Raw genomic sequence first — 24,586 nt, forward strand, 5'->3', positions numbered from 1 at the left:
ATCTTTTTTCTCTTCTAAAAATATATTATTTTTACTTTATATATATATATATAAATTTTATTATTGAGGAAAACACTTATATACAAACATTTAAGAAAACATTAGCACCATATTATTTTGTTATATTGCCAAATAAAGTAGTCAAAATTTATATCTATCCTTCCCAATTATCGGTCACTCTCTATGTCCCTTTTATAATACTTTTGCTGACTAATTTATATTTATGAAAATTGATTAATTTAATAAATTAACATTAAATTTTTTAATAATTATAATATATTTTCAAATTTATCCTTAAATAATTAATACATGAAGAATGAATAGTATTATTAATTTTTTAATTTTTAAAATTAATTTTTTTATTCTTCAATCCTCACTAGAGAGAGAAGAGACTGCTTATAATCTTTATTCTCTTTGTTCAATTTTAAAAATTTATTATCTTTTTATAAGACTTTATTTCAATTATCTTGTAGATTAAAATATCATTAATTGTCTCTTTCTCACGGTTGAATAAGATAAACAAGTTCCTAATAAAGTTAAGGACAAATTTAAAAAATATTATAATTATAAATAAATTTAATACTAATAACAAAATTAATTAAATTTTTTAATAAGTGTAAATTAATCAATTATGTTTTATATTAGGATGGAGGGAGTATTATTTAACTAAAGTTATTAAGAATTTTTTCATAAAAAAAGTTACTGAAAGAGACAATTAAAAAAGAGTCTTGCTAGAATGGAAAAAAATCAAAATAAAGTCTTATAAAAACAACTAGGGAGTATCATGCATATAAATTAAAAGAAATTTAGTCTTTATATTTTGAGTTAAATATGATAAAAAAAATTCTTATTTTTATTTTTATATTGATAAATTTATTTTTTTTATGGGTAAAAAATTTAAAAACTAAAAACACATTTTTTTAAAATTTACAAATTAAAATCATTGATATAAATTATTAAAATACAGGACATTGACTATGTTTAACCAAAAATATAGAAAACAAAATCATAGTAGTAGTATTTTTTGAAATTTTCTTTTAAAAAAAGTAGTAGTATTTTTCCCCTAAATTAAATTAAATCTTCTAGTAAAAAATTATCATCATTCCTAATTTGGTGTATCTGAGTGGAACACCCCAAAATGAACAATAACTAGGAGTTAGTACATTGGTAATGGAGCACTGCACTTTTGACGTTAAAGCAAAACTGAAATAAAAGGTTCCACCAAAAATCATTCCAATATAGGTCCCTACTCCCTATAGTCTTATATGTTACAATAAAAACAATAGTATAGTATTATAATAAAACGAGGAGCATGAAGAAAGGGATATATGCATGTAGCCCACATGACATAACTGCCCTTTAGCCATAGCTTGGTCTTCTCCTTGTGCCACAGTTTAATACACCACCTTAGTCCTTTCCCATAAGAGCGTCCATGAAAAAATGAAAATATTTTTAATCTCTTTTTCTCTCTCCTTATTTATTGAATTCAATTCCGCACCTTTGCGTAGAATCAACATTACATTAACTCATATACATAAGAGACAGTTGAGAATGAGACTGTGTGAATGAATGAACACAACACAAGTACTTACAGACATACATACTCTCTCAATTTCTCTCTCTTCTTACTTTTTCTCTCCAAACCTTACATGCACAAAGTTGTGTACCCATGGAATTTGCTTGCTTAGACTAATCAACCAAGTTTTGCATTTTGTGTAACCAAAACTCTATCTCTTTATTTTTTTTCTTCTGGGGTTGGCAAAGTCAGCATGCAAGAGCAAGATTTCTAGGCTGGTTGATGGTTTGAGTTCCAAAAAATTGAACTTTTTGTTGAATTGAAATTTGGGTTGGTGAAAGGGGTGTTGATGAACAGATGAAGAACGAAGAGCAGGCTCGTAGTTTGTTTGGAATTTCACTCTCTGACAGACCCAGATGGCAGCAATTCCTCATTTGTTCATCAGGGTTCTTCTTTGGATATCTTGTTAACGGCATCTGTGAGGTATGTATGCTTTGTTCTCTCTTGATTTTCTTGAATTCTTGAATTCTTGAGTTTAATGTTTGTGGTTTCACAGTTTCTGCAAATGGGTTGCAGAAATAAGGGCTATGCTTGAGGAGAAATAAAAAAAAAAACAAATTTGGGTTTTGTTGTTGTTTGTGTTTGTGCGTTAAATGGGTTTTGGTTTGTTTTGTTTGATTTGGTAGATATTTTTTTTAATTTTCTTCTCTTTCATAATCAATAGCCTAAAGTTTTTTTTTTTTTTTTTTGAGGAAAATGGTTTCTCAAAAGTCCCAAGATTTGTCTGCCTTTTGTTATTCTTTCTGGATGTCTTGTTGGGGACTTTTGGCTTCAATCTTTGTTTCTTTTTTCTTTTCTTTTATTTTATTGTTATTGTACTGTGAATAATTTACTATTAATAATAATGTTTTTTCATTGACCTGATTTTGCAGGAATATGTGTATAACAGGCTCCATTTCAGGTGAATTTCATCACCTTGGTACTATTTCATTTATCACCGTTTTGCAGCTTTGAATGGGGGATCTAACAGTGAATTTGGTGGTTTTGTTTTTTCTTGTTTCAGCTATGGTTGGTACTTCACATTTGTTCAAGGGTTTGTGTACCTGTTTCTGATTTACCTCCAAGGCTTCACAAGCAAGCAAATGGTGAATCCATGGAAAACTTATGTGAAACTCTCTGCTGTGCTTATGGGTTCTCATGGCCTAACAAAGGGGTCATTGGCTTTTCTCAACTACCCTGCACAAATCATGTTCAAATCCACAAAGGTAAGTGACAAAAGCACATGGAAAACACAAAAAATAAAGCCATCATATCATTACTTTACCCATTTTTGAAGGAAACATGTTTGTATAAGCTAAAGTTGAAACGCCATGAATGCGTTTTTATCTTATTAAGTTAGTTATAAAGGGAATATCAAATTGTCGTATTTATATGCTTTCATCATTGTTGAATTGATGACGCTTATAGTTCAATGGCTCCAATTCTATCCTGATTTTTTGCCCCTAAAACTGTGTCACCATGTTGAAGCTAACTGATTCATTGAACATTGTAATGTAACTGAACCATTTTTTTTGTGCAATAGGTTCTTCCAGTGATGATAATGGGTGCCTTCATACCGGGTCTGAGAAGGAAGTATCCACTGCATGAATATATATCTGCAATACTTCTTGTAGTTGGCTTGATCCTGTTCACACTAGCAGATGCACAGACATCACCAAATTTCAGTATGATTGGTGTTATTATGATTTCTGGAGCATTGGTCATGGATTCTTTCCTGGGAAATCTTCAAGAAGCAATATTTACCATGAACCCTGAGACCACACAGGTGATTTTCATCTCTTTCTAACCCTCTTTGTGCCTTTTAAGGTGTACTATATCCCTTTTGATATCAAATATGTGATTTAGGCCATTTTTCATAAATTTCTCTTGAGCACTATGAAATGGATTTTATAAAAGTTGAAGAGAAGTTTAACTTGTGAGAGAAGTTTAATTCATTTTATCTTTTTATTTTCTTATAAATAATTAATGAGAAATTTATCTGAAAAGGGCCTTAAACAATTATAGTATATTAGTAGCCATATAAAGTTTCTAATACTTTTTCATGGTTAACACAGATGGAGATGCTCTTTTGCTCTACTGTGGTGGGTTTGCCTTTCTTAATCCCACCCATGCTTTTCACAGGAGAATTATTCAAAGCATGGACTTCATGTTCACAGGTAATGTTGGAATAAACTTAGCCCCTATTCCACGCTCTATTATTATTACTACATTTATGATTTCTTAATAGAATCACCTTTTTCTTGTCCTTGCAGCATCCCTATGTGTATGGCGTGTTGGTCTTTGAGGCAATGGCCACATTTATAGGCCAAGTTTCTGTCCTCTCCCTCATTGCTATCTTTGGTGCTGCCACCACAGCCATGGTAATTTGCTTTCTCATGATTTTAGTACCTGGTCATGTCAGTTTGGACCATTTTACAGCGCCTAACATTAATAAGTCCCATGTGAAAAAACAACCACCATGCGCCATGCCGTCATACTCTTAAATGCCATTGAATGACCAAACGTTTAGTCTTTCTATAGTACTAAAAATTTGAATTGAAAATTGAACAAACATAATGAAAAAAAAAATCAGTAATATATTTTTTGACATGATTGTATATGAAAATAATAGGTGGAGTTCTTGTGAGTCTCACTAAATATCTAAGATCCCAACCAAGGGAGTCTAGCTCAATTAGTTGGTGTGTATGAGTTGTTGTAATTTCTTTGGATAAAAAGAAATATCTAGAATCTAGATATTTAGTGAGACTCACCTATTATTTTTATCTAATCCATCCATTTTGTCACCCCTGATCTAGATCCCACTACCAGAGTAAGATTAATAAGAGTTACATGAATTTCAACTAATTAAGTGTTAGAGAGTACATTGTTATCAACATGTTGAGATGCAATGGAAATCAAAACTCATAACAATATTTTCACTCACCCTAATATTCAAGTTAATAATTCATTGGTGACATGAATATAAAAAATAACCTGCATATATGTGATCCTAAATTACCTCATTGAATTTTGTCACAGATAACAACGGCAAGAAAGGCAGTGACATTGCTATTGTCATACTTGATATTTACAAAACCATTAACAGAACAGCATGGGAGTGGACTACTCCTCATAGCTATGGGGATCACATTGAAGATGCTGCCTGATAGCAAATTCACTAGCACCAAGACCAAGAGGGTCTTAACCTCTTCTGCAAGGAACATTGGTGCAAAATCTACTAATGATGAAGAGTTGGGGACTCTGCCAAATTCTGGAGAAAATGATGAAAGGAGGCCTTTGGTCTAGCTTATTAATAATGTGTTCTCAATGCAATTTTTATTTTTGAAGTCATTATTTTATAAAATTCATGCTTTCTTTGTCGTTTTCGTATCACGTTAAAGGAAAAAGGAAATAATTTGATGTTCAATTAGCATTTTATATTATTTTTTAATGGAAGGCCATAGATTTAAATTTGTTTACTGTAAAAGCGCATTTTGTAGTTTCTTTCTTCTCTTTTATTTTTTTCTTCCACTCAAGCGATTCAACTAAAACTTAATGACACAATACAAGGCTTTTTTTCAACACATTTATTTTTCCTTAAATGCTTCAACTCATTTCATCCAAACTAAACTTAAAATTAAGACAATTAATTATACGCCTTAAAGAACGGTACAACTAAACATAAAATTAATATTTTAAAAACTGTGTTTTGTTTGTTAGTTTGCATAAGAGATGTGTTGTTGAAGGTCAAACGGTGGCCATGTGGTGATGAATAATCATGGAAGCGTGTCAATCAATACCTTCAAACAGTGAGAGAATTGTAATCATTGGCTACGTGTTTGTGCAATCGCATGCATAGTAAAACACACCAATTTCAAGTTTTCTAAGCTGAATGAGTCACTATCAAAACTGAAAAAGTGAAAAGAACAGTAATTAAAACAAGTTAACACTATGCACCAAATGGTTCCAAAAATAAAAATAATAAATAAATAAAACTGAAGATAGGTGAGAGAGGTGGCACAACCACAAGGCTCCTCCAGACAGTGGTGGAGGACGGTGGACTAAGGAAGAGTAAGAGAGCAGGACATTTCAGCAAGACCTATGTTCTTGGATAGGAGAATGGATGACCACCATATTTCAGTTAGTGTTTATATTTGAGTTAGTTTTTAAATATTTTTACTGGTTGAAAAATTTATTTGATTATTTAATAAATAATTTTTTTTATAATTTCTGAATAATTTTTTATGTTTTTGAGAATTATTGAAGTAATGTTTTATAAAATGTCAGTCTCTAATTTTTAATTTTTATTTTTAATATATTTATCTATTTATTTTTTTTAAATAAATTATAATTTTATTATTTTTATGTTATGTTATATTTTTTAATTATTTCAACAACTACTTTTATAAAATACTTATAATTTAATAAGTTAATTTTTAAACTTGTATTCATTAGTTAATTTTTTTATTTCTAGTTAACTTTTTTTTTAATCTAATTTTGCTGAATAAAACCATAATTTTTATATTGCTTGATATCATCATCATCGGATTTTTTTGTCTTTTCCTCCACCTTTTCTACTGATAGCACTAACTCCTCATGTAAGTATATGAGTCAAATTGTTTTTATTTGTGCAGTGTAATTAGGAATAATTGAGCATAAAAGACCTCTATGTTGAAGTTCTGGAGGAAAAAGGGATTTATAGTTCTATATATGATTTTGCATGTACTTGCAACTTTTTCCCTTTTCACCACTAATTTGTAGGGATTTGTAGTGCTACTAAGATTGTGTGTGTATATATATATATATATGATAGGTACTTGTAGCTTCTCCTTTTCGCAACAGATTACATTATGTGGTTTGAATTTTAAGACTTCCATGTTACAAGGAACATTTGTTGTGTGGCTAAGGTTCTTATCACTATCACTATATTTGTATTTGTCAATCATGTTTGCCTCAAGAAATACTGATACTGATTGTCAAGCCTAGTGGCAGATGTAATATCATTGGAGTTTGTTGGGGAGTTTGTATCTGAGCAGGATGTGATCATTGAGAAAACAGAGTTAGTCAAACACTATCAAGCTCTTGGGATGGACTACAATTAATGATGCAACCATGGTATGTACAAGAAAAAACATTACATTCGGAATATGATTAGAGTTTAACATACATTATTTTTCTTCTCAGCTAGAGTTTTTTAACATACATGTACTGTGGGAAAACAGTCACTTTAGTTTGGTAGGCACAATCACATTGGTTTTTGAAACTAAAAGAAATGTGGAATAAGTCTTTTGAGATATCAAATAAGTTTTTAAATTTAATTATTTATTATTATTTTAATCACTAAATATGTTAATATTATTACTTTAATCACATTTTTTTTTAATATTGGAAGAATGTAATTGTCGATTTACACTTTTAGAGACTTTTTTTTTCGATTCAAGAACTAATATGATGATACCTATCAATTTAGGAACCAAATTATCATTTATTTCATATACACTAAATGTGAACTTTTATACTATCTGCCAATAAAAAATTATGGTTAATATAACTTTTAACATGCATATTATAAAAGTAAATTTATCATACGTGGGATAAAGACTCTTAGTATTATCAGCACATTTATTATTTATTAATACAATTAGTGGGAGAAGTTTGGAGCAAAACTTTATTAGACTTAAGAGTTTTTATTTAAATATTCATTTATTTAGCCAAATTGCTTCTAAGTTTTAAACTTGACTGAATTTTGTTACTTGGAGCAAGGTTGTGAACATTTTCACAAAGTACGATGACATCTAGGTGAATCAGAGAATGGTAGCAGACAAGGGAATGCTGCCAGCAGACCAAGAACAGACCTTTGAATCCTTCATGTTCTTTGGCTCAACTACTTTGCTCTCTTTCATCATCTTCATACCATTCACTGACAATGACTCTGTCAAGTTTCTCAGTGCTTGCCTTCTTTCTGCACCTTACCTTGCTCTTCTTGGGCTGCCAAAGGCAAGAATTGATGGCCAAAGCATCATCTTCTCTGTGGCTGTGATCACACTTTTCAGTGGCTGGCCAAAACAATCTTATTGAAAAATAGTAGCAGCACATTTCTTAACATGATTTTATATTAAAATAATCGGTGAAATTCATGTGAATCTCACTAAATACCTAAATCTCAAAGCTCGGTTGGCTGAATCATGTGCACGTGCTATTGTGAACTTCATGATATCTCAGTTTGATTTTTAGGATAAAAAGAAATATCTAGATCCCACTACCTGATTAGTAAGATTTACATGAATTTTAACTAATTAAGTGGTGTTAGAGAATGAATTATCATCAACATGTTGTTGAGATGAAATGAAAATCAAAACTCTCAACAATGTTTCCACTCAACCCTATAATCTAAGTCAATAATTCATTGGTGACATGAATGTAAAAAATAACCCGCATATATAATGGACGATGGAAAATTCAATTTTTTAATCATATAATTTTTTTATCATTAAATATTAATTTTTTATTTTAATCGCATAATAATGTGGTGCTAACTTACCTTATTGAATTTGTCACAGTCAACAACGGGAAAAAAGGTAGTGGCATTGCTATTGTCATACGTGATATTTACAAAATTAACAGAAGTTGCAGAACAGCATGTGATAAGTGGAGCACTACTCATAGCTATCGGGAATACATTGAAGATGTTGCTTGATAACATATTCACTAGCACCAAGACCAAGAGGGTCTTAGCCTCTTCTACCACCAGGGGCAATGGTGCAAAATCTACTGTGTGATGAAGAGTTGGGGACTCTGCCAAGTTATGCAGAAAATTATGAAAGGAGGCCTTTGGTCTAGTTTAATATGTGTTCACAATGTATTTATTTTATTTTATTTTATATTATATAGACCACAGGTCTTCGAGTATTTTTTAAGTTAATATTAATAAAAAGTATAAATGCTTAAAGTATTTGATAAACATAAGATTTAATTGTATTTATCTTTAATTTTAAATTTTTGGTAAATTTTATCACTAACTATCTTTTATCATTTATTAATTAATAAGAGTAAAAGTTAGGAGTAAAAATAATAAAATTAGGAATAAAATTTATCAAAAAATAAGTTCAATAAATAATTATAAAAAATAAGTAAGTTGGGGAGGAAGGGTTAAAATGGACAATCATATTTGAAGTAAAATAATGGAAGATAAAATTCATAAGTTTTTTAAAAAGTAACGAATAAAATTGGTCAAATTAATTTATTAAAATTAAATTTCTCAAAAAATAAAAAATTGGTTGTAAAATATGCAATTAAACTTATAGATAAATGATGGAAAAAATTAGATGCTTCGTAGAGATTAAAAAATTGAAAAAAAATTATAAAAAGAACTGTTAATTTTTTTAGATGGTGTCTTATATTAAGGAGTAATAACTGTTTCATATATTTATAATCAGATGATAGTAAAAAAAAATATTATCAATTTAATAAAATTGAATTGTTATGTATTTTGTAAGAATTTACTCATTTCCATGTAAATGTATTATATTTATTTCTTCATTCTATGAATATGAATCGGCAAAAATATTTCAAAATGAACGTCAGAAATTAATTTTTAGATACATTTTTCAAACTTAAAATGAACATAAAAAATATTATTTATTCATTTTAAAATTCTCGAGACTCCCTTAATCAAATTATACACGGCTAATAACATATACATTTTTAAAAAAATTAAGTGAAAAATTTTATGGTGCTCTTTAACCTCAAAAATTAATATGTAATTGTGTGAAAAACATATTAAGATCAATAAAAATGGTTTGATAATTTTTTTTCTATTTTACCTTCATGTAACTTACAATACATTTTGGTAAATAACTAAATATATTTATGTTTTTTTTTAAACTTGAAATTGTAGACTTTAATTTGTAATTTAGAATTAATTTTAATTGGTAATGAAAATTAGTATTGTGAACAAATTTTCAATATGTATTATCTGTATATAAATTTTATTTAATAAGATTTGTCTCCTAAATAAAAAAAATTAATTATTAAGAAAATTATGCATTAATTTGAGATTCTATTCTTATTCAAGTCAAACTTTTACAATCATAAGTTTATACTTATAACCAAATAACAAGTTTGTGTTTAATTTGTTAGTTTGTATAAGAAGAGAAATGTTGTTGAAGGTCAAACGGTGGCCATGTGGTGATGAATCATCATGAAAACGTGTCAATCAATGCTCCTATTACAGTGAAAAAAGAACTGCACTCATTGGCTACGTGTTTGTGAAATTGCATGCACAGTGACACACCAATTTGAAGTTTCCTTAGCTGAATGAGTCACTGTTGTCAAAACTGAAAAGGGAAAAGAACAGTAATTAAAACAATTTAATTACCACTATAACACCACCCAAGTTCCAAAAATAATAAACAATAAAAATAAGTGTTAAGTGTAAATGGGTGAGAGAGGTGGCAGCAGTGGTGGCACCACCACAAGGCTCCTCCAGACAGCTGCGGAGGACGGTGGAGAGAGGAAGAGTGAGAGACCAAAGGAGCCTTGGAAAGGAGAGTATGTGAAGAGCATGGTTTTTGCAGGGCTTGATGCCATTATCACTTGCTTTTCTCTCATTTCCTCCATCTCTGCTAGCACTAGTTCCTCTGGTATGTATATGTGCCATTCTGTTTCTTTTTTTATTTTATTTAATCAAATATAATTAGGATTTTTTATATTGTGGCAAATGAATATTTTGCAATTTTTTTCTATTGTATCATTGTAACTAATAAGACTTCTGGTTTTTATATTGTGGAGACTGAATATCATTGTAACCATGGGCCTAGTCCGGAATTTAGTTACAATCATGTTTTTAACTCGCACTTAAAATTCTTTACCCCCTCTTTGAAAGTGTGTTTTGCATGAATCAAATTCAAATCTTACTTCACAAGTTGTTTTTTTCTTTCTTCCTGTGTATTGTCAACTGATATTTACTTTCCTCACTCACAAGTTTAGAAGGCATTGTCAATTGAATCACACTCATTACAATGTTTGTCATTCCCTTTTTTTAACTCTATATATCCTCTCTTAAAGTTATAAATAGTCGAAGTATTTTTTCTTGAATAAAAACATGCATGTTTGTGTTAACTTATAAGTATTAATTCATAGTGGTCCTGTGATTTTTAATGTGTCATTACAATAACAAATATTTTTAATGTTTTTTTTTCTATTTTTGACTGCTTAAAATTAATCTTTAAGGGTTGATATTTAATGAAATCAATGAATTTGTTTGCTTTTTAAATATCTCGAATCTAAATTTGTTCATAATCAATTTGTTTGGTTTTTGCTTGAAAATTCATCACATTCTAATGTAATTAGTACACCATACAGTCATAAATGCTCTAAATTCTTGATTACCCCTTCTTCGTTCTCTCTCTAAATTTCATTTTCACGAAGTTCTTTTATACAAATGTCAGCTGTGTTCCCTTGTTAGATAGTTGAGCATAAAAGACCTCTATGTTTAAGTTCTCGAGGAAATTGCATGTACTTGCACCTTTTGCCTTTTTCACCACTAATTTGTAGTGCTAAGATTGTATGATAGGTACTTGTAGCTTGTCCTTTTCGCAACAAATTACATTATGTGATTTGAATTTTTAAGACTTTAGGCTTTCCAATTATATGGAGCATATGTTATGTGGCTAAGGTTCTTATCACTATCACTATGTTTGTATTTGTCAAACCATGTTTGTCTGAAATAGTGATACTGATTGTCATGCCATTGATACAAACATAGAATACTTTTATATGGAGGTGTAAATGTTATTTTAACTTACATGCTACACTTTGAATTAATGTTAGTGCATGTGCTGGTTCTTGGGGTCTCAAACCTAGTGGCAGATGCAATATCAATGGGGTTTGGGGACTTTGTGTCTGCTAGCTCTGAGCAGGATGTGATCATTGAGGAAAGGAGAGTGACAGAATGGGATGTCATTAACCAAAGGGACAAAGAGCAAACAGAGTTGGTCAAACACTATCAAAATCTAGGGATGGACTACAATGATGCAACCATGGTTTGTATGAGAAAAGCATACCATTTGGTTTGGAATAAAATTAGAGTTTAACATAGATGAACTATGAGTAAAAAGTCACTTTAGTAGAATCTCAAAGTGGTAGGCTGTCACATTAGTTTAAGGAAAATGCTAAATAAGTGCTTGGGATATCAAATAAGTCTCTTATTTTAACTGCTTAATGTCATTTTAGTCTTTTTTTTTATAAAAAAAAAATTGGATTAATGTGATTGTTGATTTACACTTTGAGGGATTTTTTTTCTTTTTTAAATTTCAGGAACTAATGTATAAATTTGGGAACCAAATTACCATCTACTGTAAATGTAAACTTTATCAGAAATTGTGACTATTAATGTACTCAATATACTTATCATAATGATAAAAGACTTTTACACTATCAGTATATTTATTATTTATATTCATATAATTAAATGATTAGTGAGAGAAATTTGTAGCAAAACTTTACTAGACTCAAAAGTTATTTTTTTTATCTAACTATAAATTTATTTGGCCTATAGCTAAACTGATTCTAAGTTCCAAACTTAACTGAAATTTGTTACTTGGTGCAAGGTTGTGAACATATTCACAAAGTACAATGACATTCTAGTGGATCAAAGAATGGTAGCAGACAAGGGAATGCTGCCAGCAGACCAAGAAGTGAAGCCCTGGAGGAATGGCCTTGTGACCTTTGCATCCTTCATGCTCTTTGGCTCAACTCCTTTGCTCTCTTTCATCATCCTCATACCATTCACTGACAATGACTCTGTCAAGTTTCTCAGTGCTTGCATTGTTTCTGCACTTGCCCTTGCTCTTCTTGGGGTGGCAAAGGCAAGGATTGCTGGCCAAAACATCATGCTCTCTGCGGCTGTCACACTTCTCTGTGGTGCCATAGCTGCAGCTTCGGCTTATTTAGTGGGATGGTTGCTTAAGCTTATGGCAGGACTAGAGAGTTGATAAAGCTAGAGTTGAATTTAATGGATCTCAGAACACTTTTTGGATAAATGTAGCTGATTTAAACCATTACCAGCCTAATATACTGATTAAAAAAACCAGCCTAATATTTATATTTTTGGTAGCTTATGAATGCACTTAAACTTGGTATTTGTTCATAGCTGTTGCTAATTTTTCTGAATATCCTACCTTGCTTAGGCAATATTTTTAGTTGAATTTTATGTTTTATTTTATCGAAAATGTTAGTTTTGTTAACAAAATTATTTTATGTATGTGTCCATAATTCCATATACGATTCTATATCTAGCAAACCAGATAATGTTTTATTCGATTCTCTTTTAAGATATATAAATTTAATACAATATATTTTTTTTACCTATTAATTATGTTCAAAATTTTGTATGTTAATTATTTTAATTTTCAATTTCTTATATTTTGAAATAGTTATTTGTTTCTTTTAATTTTACACTCATAATCAATTATTTTAAAATTAAATTCATATATTAAATTAAGTCATATCCTTTTTAAAAGCAACTTAATCCTTTTATTATATTTTTTCTGTTAGTTTAAGATTTTGAACTTATTTTTTCAATTAATTATAAAATTTTCATAGTTTTAAATATTTTAAAAATTTTACATGACTTAATTATAAATAGTCTTCTCAAATATATTTTTTATTAACTTACTTTTAAAACTCAACTCAAATTTCAAAATATGCATGATTGTACATTTGTACGGCACAAACCTTATTTCATTTATCATAAGATACCTTTCATAATTTCATTATCGAAGTGCCAAAAAATACTTGTTAGCTAAAAAAATATTGTACCAAAAAATACCTTTCATTATCAATTTAATGGCAAACACCCACCCGTCAGATACATTGAAGGCTTAATTAAGTACAGATGTCTTTTGGGTTTGGGACAAGACAGAGAAAACCAGAGTCGTGCATCACACAATGAGAACTTACAAACTTCTATATTCATTTGGTTTTTATCTTTGCTCATTTTTACGTTTTAGGCTTTTTATTTAAAAATTAGATGTTTTAGTTTTTATACATGCATTTTTAATTTCAGTCTTTATATTTAAAATTATACGTTTTAGTCTCTATATGAGTCTCTAAATGTATTTTAAATTTTGCTTTGATTTTTTTTCATTAAAGTATGTTTTGATTTTGTTAACACTACCATAAAATAAAAATCGGTACCATAAAGTATAAAGCCACTAAGAAAATATTCTAGCAAGCTATTAAATTATCAGAAAATGTCTCTTTAGCATCAAATTTCTGGCAATTTTTACTTAACGTAGTTGTGACACGATTGACAGCAAACAAAATTAAAACTACATGTGTAGAGATTAAAACGTTAGTTTTTTAGGTATAGGAATCGAAATAAAAAAAATGTTACAAATATAAAGAATGAATAATTAAACTTTCTTTATCAAGATCATCAAAGTATAAATTTTTTATATAAGAACTTTTTTATATACAATTAAATCCTGATGAGTATGGTTTAAAAAAATTAATTACTGTCAAATTACGTAGATAACTTAGTAATATGTTTCTTTTAGCTGATTACATTTTTTTATTGCTCAAGCAGTGAGGGTCCGCAGTTACGCATTTCTAAATTTATTACTTTTAAATCGAGTTAAAAAAATGAAGAAATAATTAACAAAATTCAAATAAATTACGTTTCCTAGCTTGGTGTAAAGCATATCATATTTCATAAAAATAAAACCCCACTTCTAATTTTTAAGGACATACCGTGATACCTAACCAAATATAGGATGTAAGAATAACACGTCCCATAATGTTTTCAGCCTCTTCTTTCCACATGAAGAATTGGAGCTATACAACACGTCCAATAATTATGTAAGTTGATGAAAATTACTAAGGTGTAGAACAAAAATGAAAGCAATTCTTGAATGAAATTATGAAAAGTGTTTACAATAGGCATAATTAATGAATACAGTGTTTGCCATTATTTTAATGTATCTAAGTTTTTAATTAATTGTTCTCATAAGGCACTTAGCTTATGCAAGAACTGCTCAAAATGAAGACGAGTGAACTTATAGGCACTTGGATTTTAAGTGCACAAATGAAAGAGATATGACTTAAAGATCTCTAGTAAGAAATAACTACGACTCAAACCAATACCAAAATACTAATGGTTAAAGATCAAGGAACAAGAAGAGGACTAAACAATGTGATTAGTTAACAAGGAAAAGTGAACTCTTCTTCATTCAGAGATAACTGCAAAGCATGTTCTGCTTCTTTCAAGAATAAACGAGTTAGCTGCTTCTGGCCACGCCTATATACTATAGCAGACCACTTGTTTCTAGTCATCAACTTTGGCTCCTCTGAGTCATTTTCCTTTGGGCTGAAGTTTTTGGGAAAAGAACAAAATCTATTAGAACATAGAAGCAATATTTCCACACTTAAAATGAAAATGTGGTAGTACAATGTTAGAGGATGAAAAGGTGTTAGTACAATGTTGGAGATTGAAAATTACGAATCACCTTAGTTTAGAATCATTATTATCAGATTTCTAATTATTATGTTGTGAAGAGCAAAATACAAGGGAGAAAATGAATTGTAGATAAACAGTCACTTCATACTCAACAAAACCAGGTTTGTATGTAACCGCAAGTGTTAAACATATAATTTCAATGGAAGAATACATGCAACTCGTCAAATATTTGTTGGTTGATAGTTTTAGATTTTAGTATGATCTTTGAAAATCCATTAAACATAATTAACAAGAAATAAATGATGGACTTCTCAGTCCAGGTAATTGTACCCTTGAAAAAATATAGGTATCAGAGTAATCCCTAATAATTTAAGGTATATGAATAACACTATAGTAAAGTAAGCTAGTTTCTACCTTAAATTGCTCAGGCATTGTTTGCTATCTTCATGGCTATCAATAATAAGGGCTTTCTTGAGCAAATCAAGGTCATTTTCCTCTGTTCCAGAACTCTCTTCAAGATCCATCATCCTTGAATGCAGTGAAATCAGTTAGGCATTGCACGTAAGATATATCAATGTTGGTGTTCTAGTATCCGCATGTCCTTATTCACTCAAAAAATGAAATGATGAATTGAATATAAAAAAGAGATTCAAAAATCATTTGCAGAAATCAAGTTGCAATCACACGCATGTAGATTAGGAGTCAGGAAAATAATATTTCAGATTATAGTTAACATGATCCTATCAACAGTTGTGGTTATGTAATTCCTGGCACTCACTTCACACGAAGAAGATCGACAAGCAATTGTAAAGCTCCAGAATCACCACAGACCTCCCACACTGCTGATTGGACATCTGTATCTGATAGTTGTCTCTCCCTTTCAGGTCCAGCAAGCTTCATACAAACATGAACATAAACAATGCAAATGAATATAATGCTTATCACTTACCTTCAGGATTCTAAACTTCTGGCTAAATGTAATAAATTCACCTCATTTTATCACAGCTTAAAATCAGCCAACAATCAAAGGAAAATGGTAGGAAGGACTTGTAATTGACCTTTAATTCACTAGTACTAACTATGGTTATATAAGTAAATGGTTTCCAAAATAAATAAAAGCAAAAAATGAAAGTTATTAATGCATTAATGACGTTTTGTTGAAAATTATAAAATAATTAATAAAACATGTAAATTGTATTTGATCTTGAAAATGCATTGCATTACAATGGATTGGTTCAGTATTTGATAATTGTCATCAATAACACAGTTATATTGACACGTGTTCAACATTGACTTATACAGTCAGTTGTTTTCATTTATTATTCTGTCTGAATATTACCTAGTTGTAAGCAAATTAACTGTAGGTAAAGCAAGTTTTGTTTTGTCTTTCAAAGTTAAGAGGTTGTCGTTGTTCCCACGATGGAAAGCACGGAATCACATGTCAGATAGATTAATTCACCTTTAATAGTTAACTAATAGAAGGGGTAGGAAATGTGGAAAATTTGACAGAAAAACGAACCAAAGAAAGAGAAAATACTGTTTCGGTGACAAAGGCAGGAGCTAATAGTCTATCATTCCAAGGGAAATATGAAAAGTAAAAACTGAACCTCTTCCAGCATTGAGGAAACCTTGAAAAGCTCATCTTCTTGCATGGCTATGGTTCTCAAAGTAGTCATAAATTTCTCAGGAAACACCAGCTTGTTTACATAAGATGGCATCTTGCGCTGACCACTCCAACTATAGTTGCAAACTTGGTCAGCTTTGGACTTGTTATTTTCTTCACCGTTTTGGGTGTTTAACGGAAAAAATCCATTATCCAGTGAAGTTTTGGGTAAAAGACATCTCAATTCAGCCTTCTGCAAACATAACACAGAAACAGAAAGTGTAATTACAGAAGGTGGAAATTTTAGAACAATAAGGTGTAAGGTTAGCCAAAAAAATCATATTCTACTAGTTCTAAAAATGGCAAAGATGTAGATAAATTACTAGCTTACCTGCACTTCAAGAAGCTGGTTTTTGGACTCAGAGAAGGAAATTGTATTAATTGCTTCTGCTGGATAGTGGACCTGGAGGACTCAACAACAATGATAAGTTAGTAAGCCATGTCTATATCTGTAACAACTGTGATCACGTGAATCACACGGACCATGATAGAGAATATAAATGAAAAGGCAGAAGCCATAGACAAAATTAAGTAGGTGTTGTCACGGTATGAAATGAGATTATAATTGCAAAACTATCAGGGCAATTATCGCAAGAAATTAATAAACAGCAGGTAGATATTACTAAATATTTTTAGTAAACTCTCCCACAAATTCAAGCTGCCACACAGCAACAAATAAGGTGGGTGGTAGCCATAATTATAAAGATGAACACAATAAAGCTTCTTGAAAGTAGAAACTGAATTATGCTAAGAAGAAAAATTAAGATGGGGAATAACATGTTGAAGAATAAAGAGAAATTTTACTCGGTGCACAAGGTCCAAGTATAAGCCTTTACCATGAGATAGTCATCAGTGTTATCATCAATAACAAAACCATACAGATACAGAAGTTCCTGCACCAAGTGAAAAAATAAGGAAAGAATTATTAGTACTTGAAATAAGCTTCAAAGTAACTTATACATCCACCTTCAACTGAATAGTGGATCCACTCTGTCTCATGTATTTTGTAAAATTTATATGCATCTATATATTCATAAGCACAAGCGAACTCAAATAAGTTAAAGGGCCAAATCTACAGTGCAATGCATTGTTGCAGTTTATTGACAAGACAATTATGTATCTGGTTCAATTAAACCTTTTGCAGTTAAATTGAATAAACTGCTAACGAGACATTGCACCAGTGTTGGCCACATGAAAAATCTCCCCCTTGCAGGCCTCTCTGCTTGCAGCTTAAAAGATTGATGCTTAAAATGAAAGGTAAAAATAAAACAGAAAAGTAAACTAGAATAAAAAATAAATAAACTAAGAAAATGGTTTCATTTATTTTAAACAATGGAAAAATATAAAGTACCTCATTTCCCTTGTTTCCATAACTAATGTAGATTTCTTGATCAATCTGCAAGGGACTTTGAGCAGCTTTGCAATCAAGAAAACAATAGAATTAATGGGAAACAGTTTCATGACATATCACATTATGAAACTATTTAGATGGAGAGAAAAAAAAAATACATTAGAAATTTGAAAGAAACTACTACAACTGCAGAGGTAGATATGAGAAAAACACTTTTTTGAATGTTAACAAAGACACTGAAGAGTCACAAAAAAGAATGTTACCAGAGATAAGATACATGGAGAAAGGAACTCCTGATGCTAAACCAGTTCCATCAACTTCCCATGTTGCTATTGGCTTCAGATCTGATTGGCCATGTAATCAAGGAAAATCACATTAGACATTTGATAAATCTAGCATATAAGACATGAAGATAACTCATCCTGGCACAAAGCTAGGAATACATGTTTATGGATACAAATAGTTCATTTATCTTTATATTTATCAAAACAATAATAGATATTTGCTATCTTCCCATTAGCAAACTTTCCATCAGGATCCATTACTTACTGTATATAACTATATATGATACCCTTATCACTACAAAAAGAAGAGGAACACCAATTATTTAGAAACCATTTGCTTAATGCTTAAATTACATGCAAAGGAAAATAGCCTTTTAAAGTATACAAAAATCAAGACAAACAGCAAGGCTCTGTATTCTAACTGACATATATATAAAGGTAATATATGTCCTATCAACAAACTATGCAGAAATTTATCAATATCTATTATGCTTTTTTCACGCATAAGTGTTGAGAAAGCATGTGGCCATAATCAAGGATTGATTATGTCAACAAGGATTGATATTTAAGCAGTTTGATCATAGAGAATTTCATTTTTTTATATCATGTCAAGAAATTAATTGAATAAAATTTATAAGCTGCTAGGTGAAGGTCTAAGAATGGGTTTCATATCAGTTTTTTTTTTAAAGGGGATCAATCAAAATACAATCAATGAAGAAATGAAAAGGAAAGTACAGGGGAAGTGAAATATCAAGGGTTAAAGCAACAATTTACCATGGTTACAAAAGTCAATGCCAGGGACAAGACCTTCAACCCAAACAGTGTCTCCTGTCATTGGGTTACATGTCCCTTCTTTGGTCAGATTGTCAGATTGCTCAATCTGGCTTCCTGCAATAAACTTCCCTATTTTAATACCATTTTAACCTCTTAAATTCAGAGAGAAAGTAAATGATGACCTCTTGATTGGACACACAACAAAAGAGAGAGTTTTATAGGAAATTAATGAGAGAAAAATAAAAGATGGACCCACTTTTTTCATCAGCTTCTGGATCGCAAATGTCTTGAGCATCTTGCATTTCTGGAAATACATAAGAATGAGGCATTGGAATGTTCAAAGCACGACTCCAAAATACTGAATTTGCCCTAGCAAGAAGGCAAGACTACTATCAACCTCCAAGGATTTTAGTTGAACCAATAAAAATTTACCAGAGGTAAACTACATACCAAAGGAAATCTTCAAAGCACACCTCACTGAAAAAACAGATCAGACAGAAGAGAAGCAATATAAATATATATTTTAAATTTAGCTAACAAGTAAAAATGGCTGTTTGAAGATAGTTGAGAAGGTAACTCAGAAGAGAAGCAATGCAAATATGTATTTTAAACAGATGGTTTACATCTAAATGAAATGTCTTGAATGGAACTTATTAGGAAAAGCAGATGCACATTTAACATGGTATAAATATCCACATTTAATTCTTAATGCCATAATGGTTTTCATATGAGGTGAAGTAGTGAACTAGTAACTAGTAAATTATAATTTCACTAGTGTGGGATAGGACTCAATCCCAAAATCAAAATAACGTTATTGATGTATATCCTGCATTAATTAGCCCAAAATATAAGACATCCAAATTTCAACAGGAGTCAAACTACGTCAATTATGAATTGACCACTTCAAAACATAAACTAATCCATAAAAATACAATTTTACCCAACACATACATCTCTGAATTTCCATCAAGAGTCAAAAGTTTCTTCACTATATCCTTCACTTTAGATTCATACAAAGAAAGCAGGCTTTTCTTCTGCAAGATAAGACAGTTATAAAATATACTGTTAAATAAGGAGGCCAGAAGTTAATACCAGATTTGACATTTGACATCTGGTTCTATCTCAAACACTATAAAACAAACTAAACATGTTCACCTGGAAGGTCAAATCACACAAAAAGAAAATCTAGATATCTGTTATATCACGGAATATGGAGATCACATTAGAAAATTAGGTTTGACTTCTAGGCAATTTTCATATGGATCTAGTGCATGCTCCCTCAATGCCATTCAAGTATTTAGTATTTAGCGAGAAAATATACTGCAAACAACTAATTCAAGTTGACCATTACTACTAAAAAAACATAGATGAGAACTTCAGAACAGAGCAGTCACGTGAACAAATGAACTACTTTTTGAAATTCTGGGAAACAAATACACACAAGCCAACATAGGGATAACCAGTATTTTTTTTCCATCATGCTATGTCTTTAAATTAGCAAGAAAAGCACAATTGTAATTAAACTGGTAAATGGTATAAGAAAAAATAGTCACATAACAAAATAACCTGCAATTCAGTTGCACGATATAATGTTGTTCCTCTTAGCTCTTGAAGTTCATCATCACTAAACCAAAGTGGATTTCCAAAAGTGGTTGGTAGCATATCAAGGTACCTGATTTATTTTTAACCACTCCATAATTGGAACTCACAACACAATCTGAAATCTGAATCCCAAAGTAAAACACAATCAACCATACATACGGCTTCCATAGAGAATTTTTACGCAAACGCTCCACAGTCAGTAACAGCATCATTAATAACCTGTCGTCTACATCTCCTTCTTCAAACATTGCTCTACATGCTGGTCCTAGAAGAGGATCTTGCAACACCCTCATTGGAGTAATTGCTAAATCTAGTGGAACAACCAACATAACCCCTGTTTTACAAAGAAAACAAAATTACTTTCTCTCGTTTCAGTGGTCAAGGCACACAACTATTATAACCATTCACATAACAACACTTAGCATCTCAAAAAAATTATGTTTCTGAAGATGCCCATCTTTTTAAGCTTCAAAAGCAAGACCAGTATTTTCAATTTCAATATTCTAAGGTATTAACAAAAGGGCATTAGCAAAAACTCACACACTTTCCAATAGCAAACAATAAGAATGTCAGTTATAGTGTGATACTCTAACAAATAACAAGCAATAACACCAACTCCTACAACTCTATCCATATTGATATTACCATCACAAACATCTTTATCAGAAAAGATGCCAAACCCTCGTTTGGAACCACACCACTTGATCTTGCAACCTCGTAGCTCCACCCCATTTGCCTGAATTCAAGACCAAATCAAAATTCAAAACTTGGCAAAAGACGCCATTGAATATTCACCATAAAAGCCTAATATATGTTGCCCTTTGGCTTCAAATTATTAAGCATGTTAACGAACCTGTAGCCACTGCATGAAAGTTTCGAGCTTTGCTTCTTCTGGGCTCGCCATAGCTACTACTACCAACTCAGCTTTTGGTTTGCGCCTACTATGATACGAGTGGGAGTGAAGGTTGAAACTTGCAAGGCTTTAATTAATTATTGATTAATTTTTTAGTTTTTGAACATATCTAATTATCTATGAGATCAAAATTGGTTTATGAAAAATTTTAATTGTAATTTAAAAAAAAATGAAAATTCACCTTAGCTATATATTTTCATTTAATAATATATTATGAAAAAATTATACATTAAATAGTAGTTATGATTATGGATTTTATTTTAGTAAAAATATTTATTGTTATTTAAAAAAAACATATTGGCTTAATTTTACTTTTGAACAATTGCATTGGTTGGATCTATATATATATATGTGGAAAGGATGTAATTCTATTTTTATTTTGATCTTCTCATTTTCAATTGCACTAGTTGAATCCATTTTTTTTTCTTGTGAGTTGAATCCTTTCGCTCATCTAAAATTTAATATAAGAATAACATTGGTGAGTTATACTCACTTAACCTGAGTTAGAGACACTTTTTAATGTTCAAATTTATTTAAATTGATCAATTATTTAATTTTATTAAGTCATAAATTTATCATAAGAAAAAAAATTAAAATTTTCACCTCAAAATTTTGGTAATGATTATTGTATTGATAAATTTAATATTTTTTACATTAAATTAAATATATTGCAATTCTTAAAAATGAACTTTTATACCGGGAGTAGACATAACTTTCTTTCTTATGTCTTCTTCCTTGGGGTTTTCTTTCTTTGTGATTCACTATTGGAAGTTCAAAGGGTGGGATACTTGCAAAGATACTATAATATTCAAGTAAGGTCTTAGTTGAGAACAATAAATAAGAGTATTAAATGAGCATGAACATTTGTCTTACCTTAAGATTCTCATAATTGTTTATATATACTTTAGTGGGCCCCAGATTCATGGGCCCTAGTATTTTGTTATCTCAGGCAATGTGCTCTTAATCATTATTAGTGGTTTAAGGCAACCTCTAATGATTGTTGTAGGACAATCTTGGTAATTTGTTAGATAAGTGATGAGAACTACTCAAGTGTTCGATTAGACTGAATACCTAAGTACTTATAAATTTTACCTTTTGTGACAAAGTAATTAGAGTACTTGAGCATGTAGATAGGCCCAATATTTGAGTACTTATAAAGGTCACCTTTGTAAGAAAAAATTATTATAAGAGTGCTCGAGTATTCAACTAGGCCAAATACCTAAATACTTATAAAGGTCACCTTTTGTGCTAAGATGATGAGAGCACTCAGTGTTTGGTTAGGGCAAATACTTAAGTACTTGTAAGGGTCACCTTTTGTTATAAGGTGGTGAGAGTACTTAAGTATTTGATTAAGCCAAATTAATACCAAATACTTATAGGAAGAGCACCATTAGTGATAATGTGGTGATAGTACTAAGTATTTGCCTATAGGAAAACCACCTTGGGTGGTAAGATGGTGATAGTACTTAGGTACTTGGACAGGTTAAGTATTCGAGCACTATTAGAAAGATCTCTTCTAATGATAAAGTAGTGACAAATGCTTCTAATGATAAAGGGTAAGGATATTCTTAGGTATTGGATTTGATCGGACACTCATACGATATCACTTCTATTTGTTGCTTTAGTCATGATCTTCTCTAACTTAATCATGATCTCTCAAATCCCTACTAGGAAAAATCAATAAACAAGATAGGAAAAAGATTTGACTTGACTTCCACTCTTTAACATGCATAGAAAATAAAATAAAATATGAAATAAGGAGTGAAATACTATTTATATGAAAACATAGAAAAGTTAGAATTATAATTTAAACAAAGTCATAAATTTAATTTTAAACAAAATTAAGAATATAATACCTAAGAATATAAAATATAATTTAAACCAAGTCAAAAAGATAATTTAATCGAAGCCAATTAAGGTACTAAACACAATAATAAAGGTAACAAGTGAAATAGTTAATGTCTTAATAATAATTTAGTTATAATTTATCCTTCTAATCCTATATGAGTTTAATTGAATTATAAATTATTAATTATAATCCATATTTAATAAATATTAAGCATATGCATTTCTTAATAATGCAAGTTAACTTTTTTTTTTTAAAGAAATAATGCAAGTTAACTTGTGGCAACAATTTATGAGTACGCAAGTCAACTTAAAATATTATGCATATTTAAAGTCAATGCAAGTTAACTTGGAGCAACATTTGATGTGCTGAGAGAATTTATTGGTGAACAATATTAAGTATTTTTTTTAAAGGTGGAACCATAACCATATTGGGAGTGAATCTTACAGTAATGTATTAATCATATAGTATTGTGATGTATTGGTTCACTTAAGTTTTCTTTTAGTGGTTCAATTTATAATCAGTCATGTTTAATTTCCTTCTAACCAATTTACTAATGTACTGAGTTATTGTTCTCAAATAGATCCATATAGCCATATCATTTCATGATATAACCCTATCCAAACCCTTAAAAACATAAATTTGATATGTTATTAACAACTATTTGTCATAATTAACTCGCAAATTTGACAATTGTTTTATTAAAATGGTTTAACAAAATGTAACAACAACACAACCATTATATTTGTGTTATTAGATCCTCATGCAACCATTATATATACTTTTTACATAGAAAGGACACGGGAGAAAATGAGGCTAAGCACAAAATGCTTTAAACACAACCATTACAAGTGTGACATGACCAATAACTACGTTTATAGGAAAATACATTGATCAATGATCACTAAAATGAATTTAACAAAATAGGCACAATTGATGGAAGTTAACAATAGGTACTACATTATACTACCACTTAATTTTATAACACTTAAACTAAATTTTCTTAAGCAATCAACAAACCTAAATAGAAGTATATGACATCTCACTTTTACCTCCAATATAATGTTTGGAGAAAAAGCTTTAAAATGGGAGAAAGAAGAAGTTGTTAGGGTTTGAAAAATAAGCTCTCAAGTGAGAGG

General features: G+C 30.2%; 3 protein-coding genes across 3 annotated transcripts; 2 read left to right on the forward strand and 1 right to left on the reverse strand.

Annotated features, from left to right (window-relative positions):
* The first annotated feature begins 1,359 nt into the window (after window positions 1–1,359).
* Window positions 1,360–5,026, forward strand: LOC100791781 (UDP-galactose/UDP-glucose transporter 2). Its single transcript, XM_003552317.5, has 7 exons — window positions 1,360–1,999; window positions 2,449–2,477; window positions 2,580–2,781; window positions 3,099–3,341; window positions 3,631–3,732; window positions 3,829–3,936; window positions 4,595–5,026. The coding sequence occupies exons 1-7, from the start codon at window positions 1,874–1,876 to the stop codon at window positions 4,859–4,861; spliced, it is 1,077 nt and encodes a 358-aa protein (XP_003552365.1). The 5' UTR covers window positions 1,360–1,873; the 3' UTR covers window positions 4,862–5,026.
* A 4,889-nt stretch (window positions 5,027–9,915) lies between these two features.
* On the forward strand, window positions 9,916–12,704 carry LOC100776858 (vacuolar iron transporter 1). The gene is made up of 3 exons (XM_003551608.5): window positions 9,916–10,197; window positions 11,387–11,598; window positions 12,166–12,704. The coding sequence occupies exons 1-3, from the start codon at window positions 9,993–9,995 to the stop codon at window positions 12,547–12,549; spliced, it is 801 nt and encodes a 266-aa protein (XP_003551656.1). The 5' UTR covers window positions 9,916–9,992; the 3' UTR covers window positions 12,550–12,704.
* Window positions 12,705–14,608: 1,904 nt separating this feature from the next.
* On the reverse strand, window positions 14,609–21,669 carry LOC100777394 (uncharacterized). The gene is made up of 16 exons (XM_006602710.4): window positions 21,542–21,669; window positions 21,334–21,424; window positions 20,848–21,022; window positions 20,653–20,758; window positions 20,038–20,120; window positions 19,537–19,563; window positions 19,343–19,455; window positions 19,087–19,200; window positions 18,292–18,372; window positions 18,029–18,093; window positions 17,514–17,570; window positions 17,009–17,080; window positions 16,622–16,870; window positions 15,793–15,908; window positions 15,429–15,542; window positions 14,609–14,924 (listed from the first exon to the last, which is right to left on the reverse strand). The coding sequence occupies exons 1-16, from the start codon at window positions 21,590–21,592 to the stop codon at window positions 14,759–14,761; spliced, it is 1,680 nt and encodes a 559-aa protein (XP_006602773.1). The 5' UTR covers window positions 21,593–21,669; the 3' UTR covers window positions 14,609–14,758.
* Window positions 21,670–24,586: the final 2,917 nt, after the last annotated feature.

Source organism: Glycine max, chromosome 18 (assembly GCF_000004515.6).
Source record: "Glycine max cultivar Williams 82 chromosome 18, Glycine_max_v4.0, whole genome shotgun sequence".
Taxonomy (NCBI): domain Eukaryota; kingdom Viridiplantae; phylum Streptophyta; class Magnoliopsida; order Fabales; family Fabaceae; genus Glycine; species Glycine max.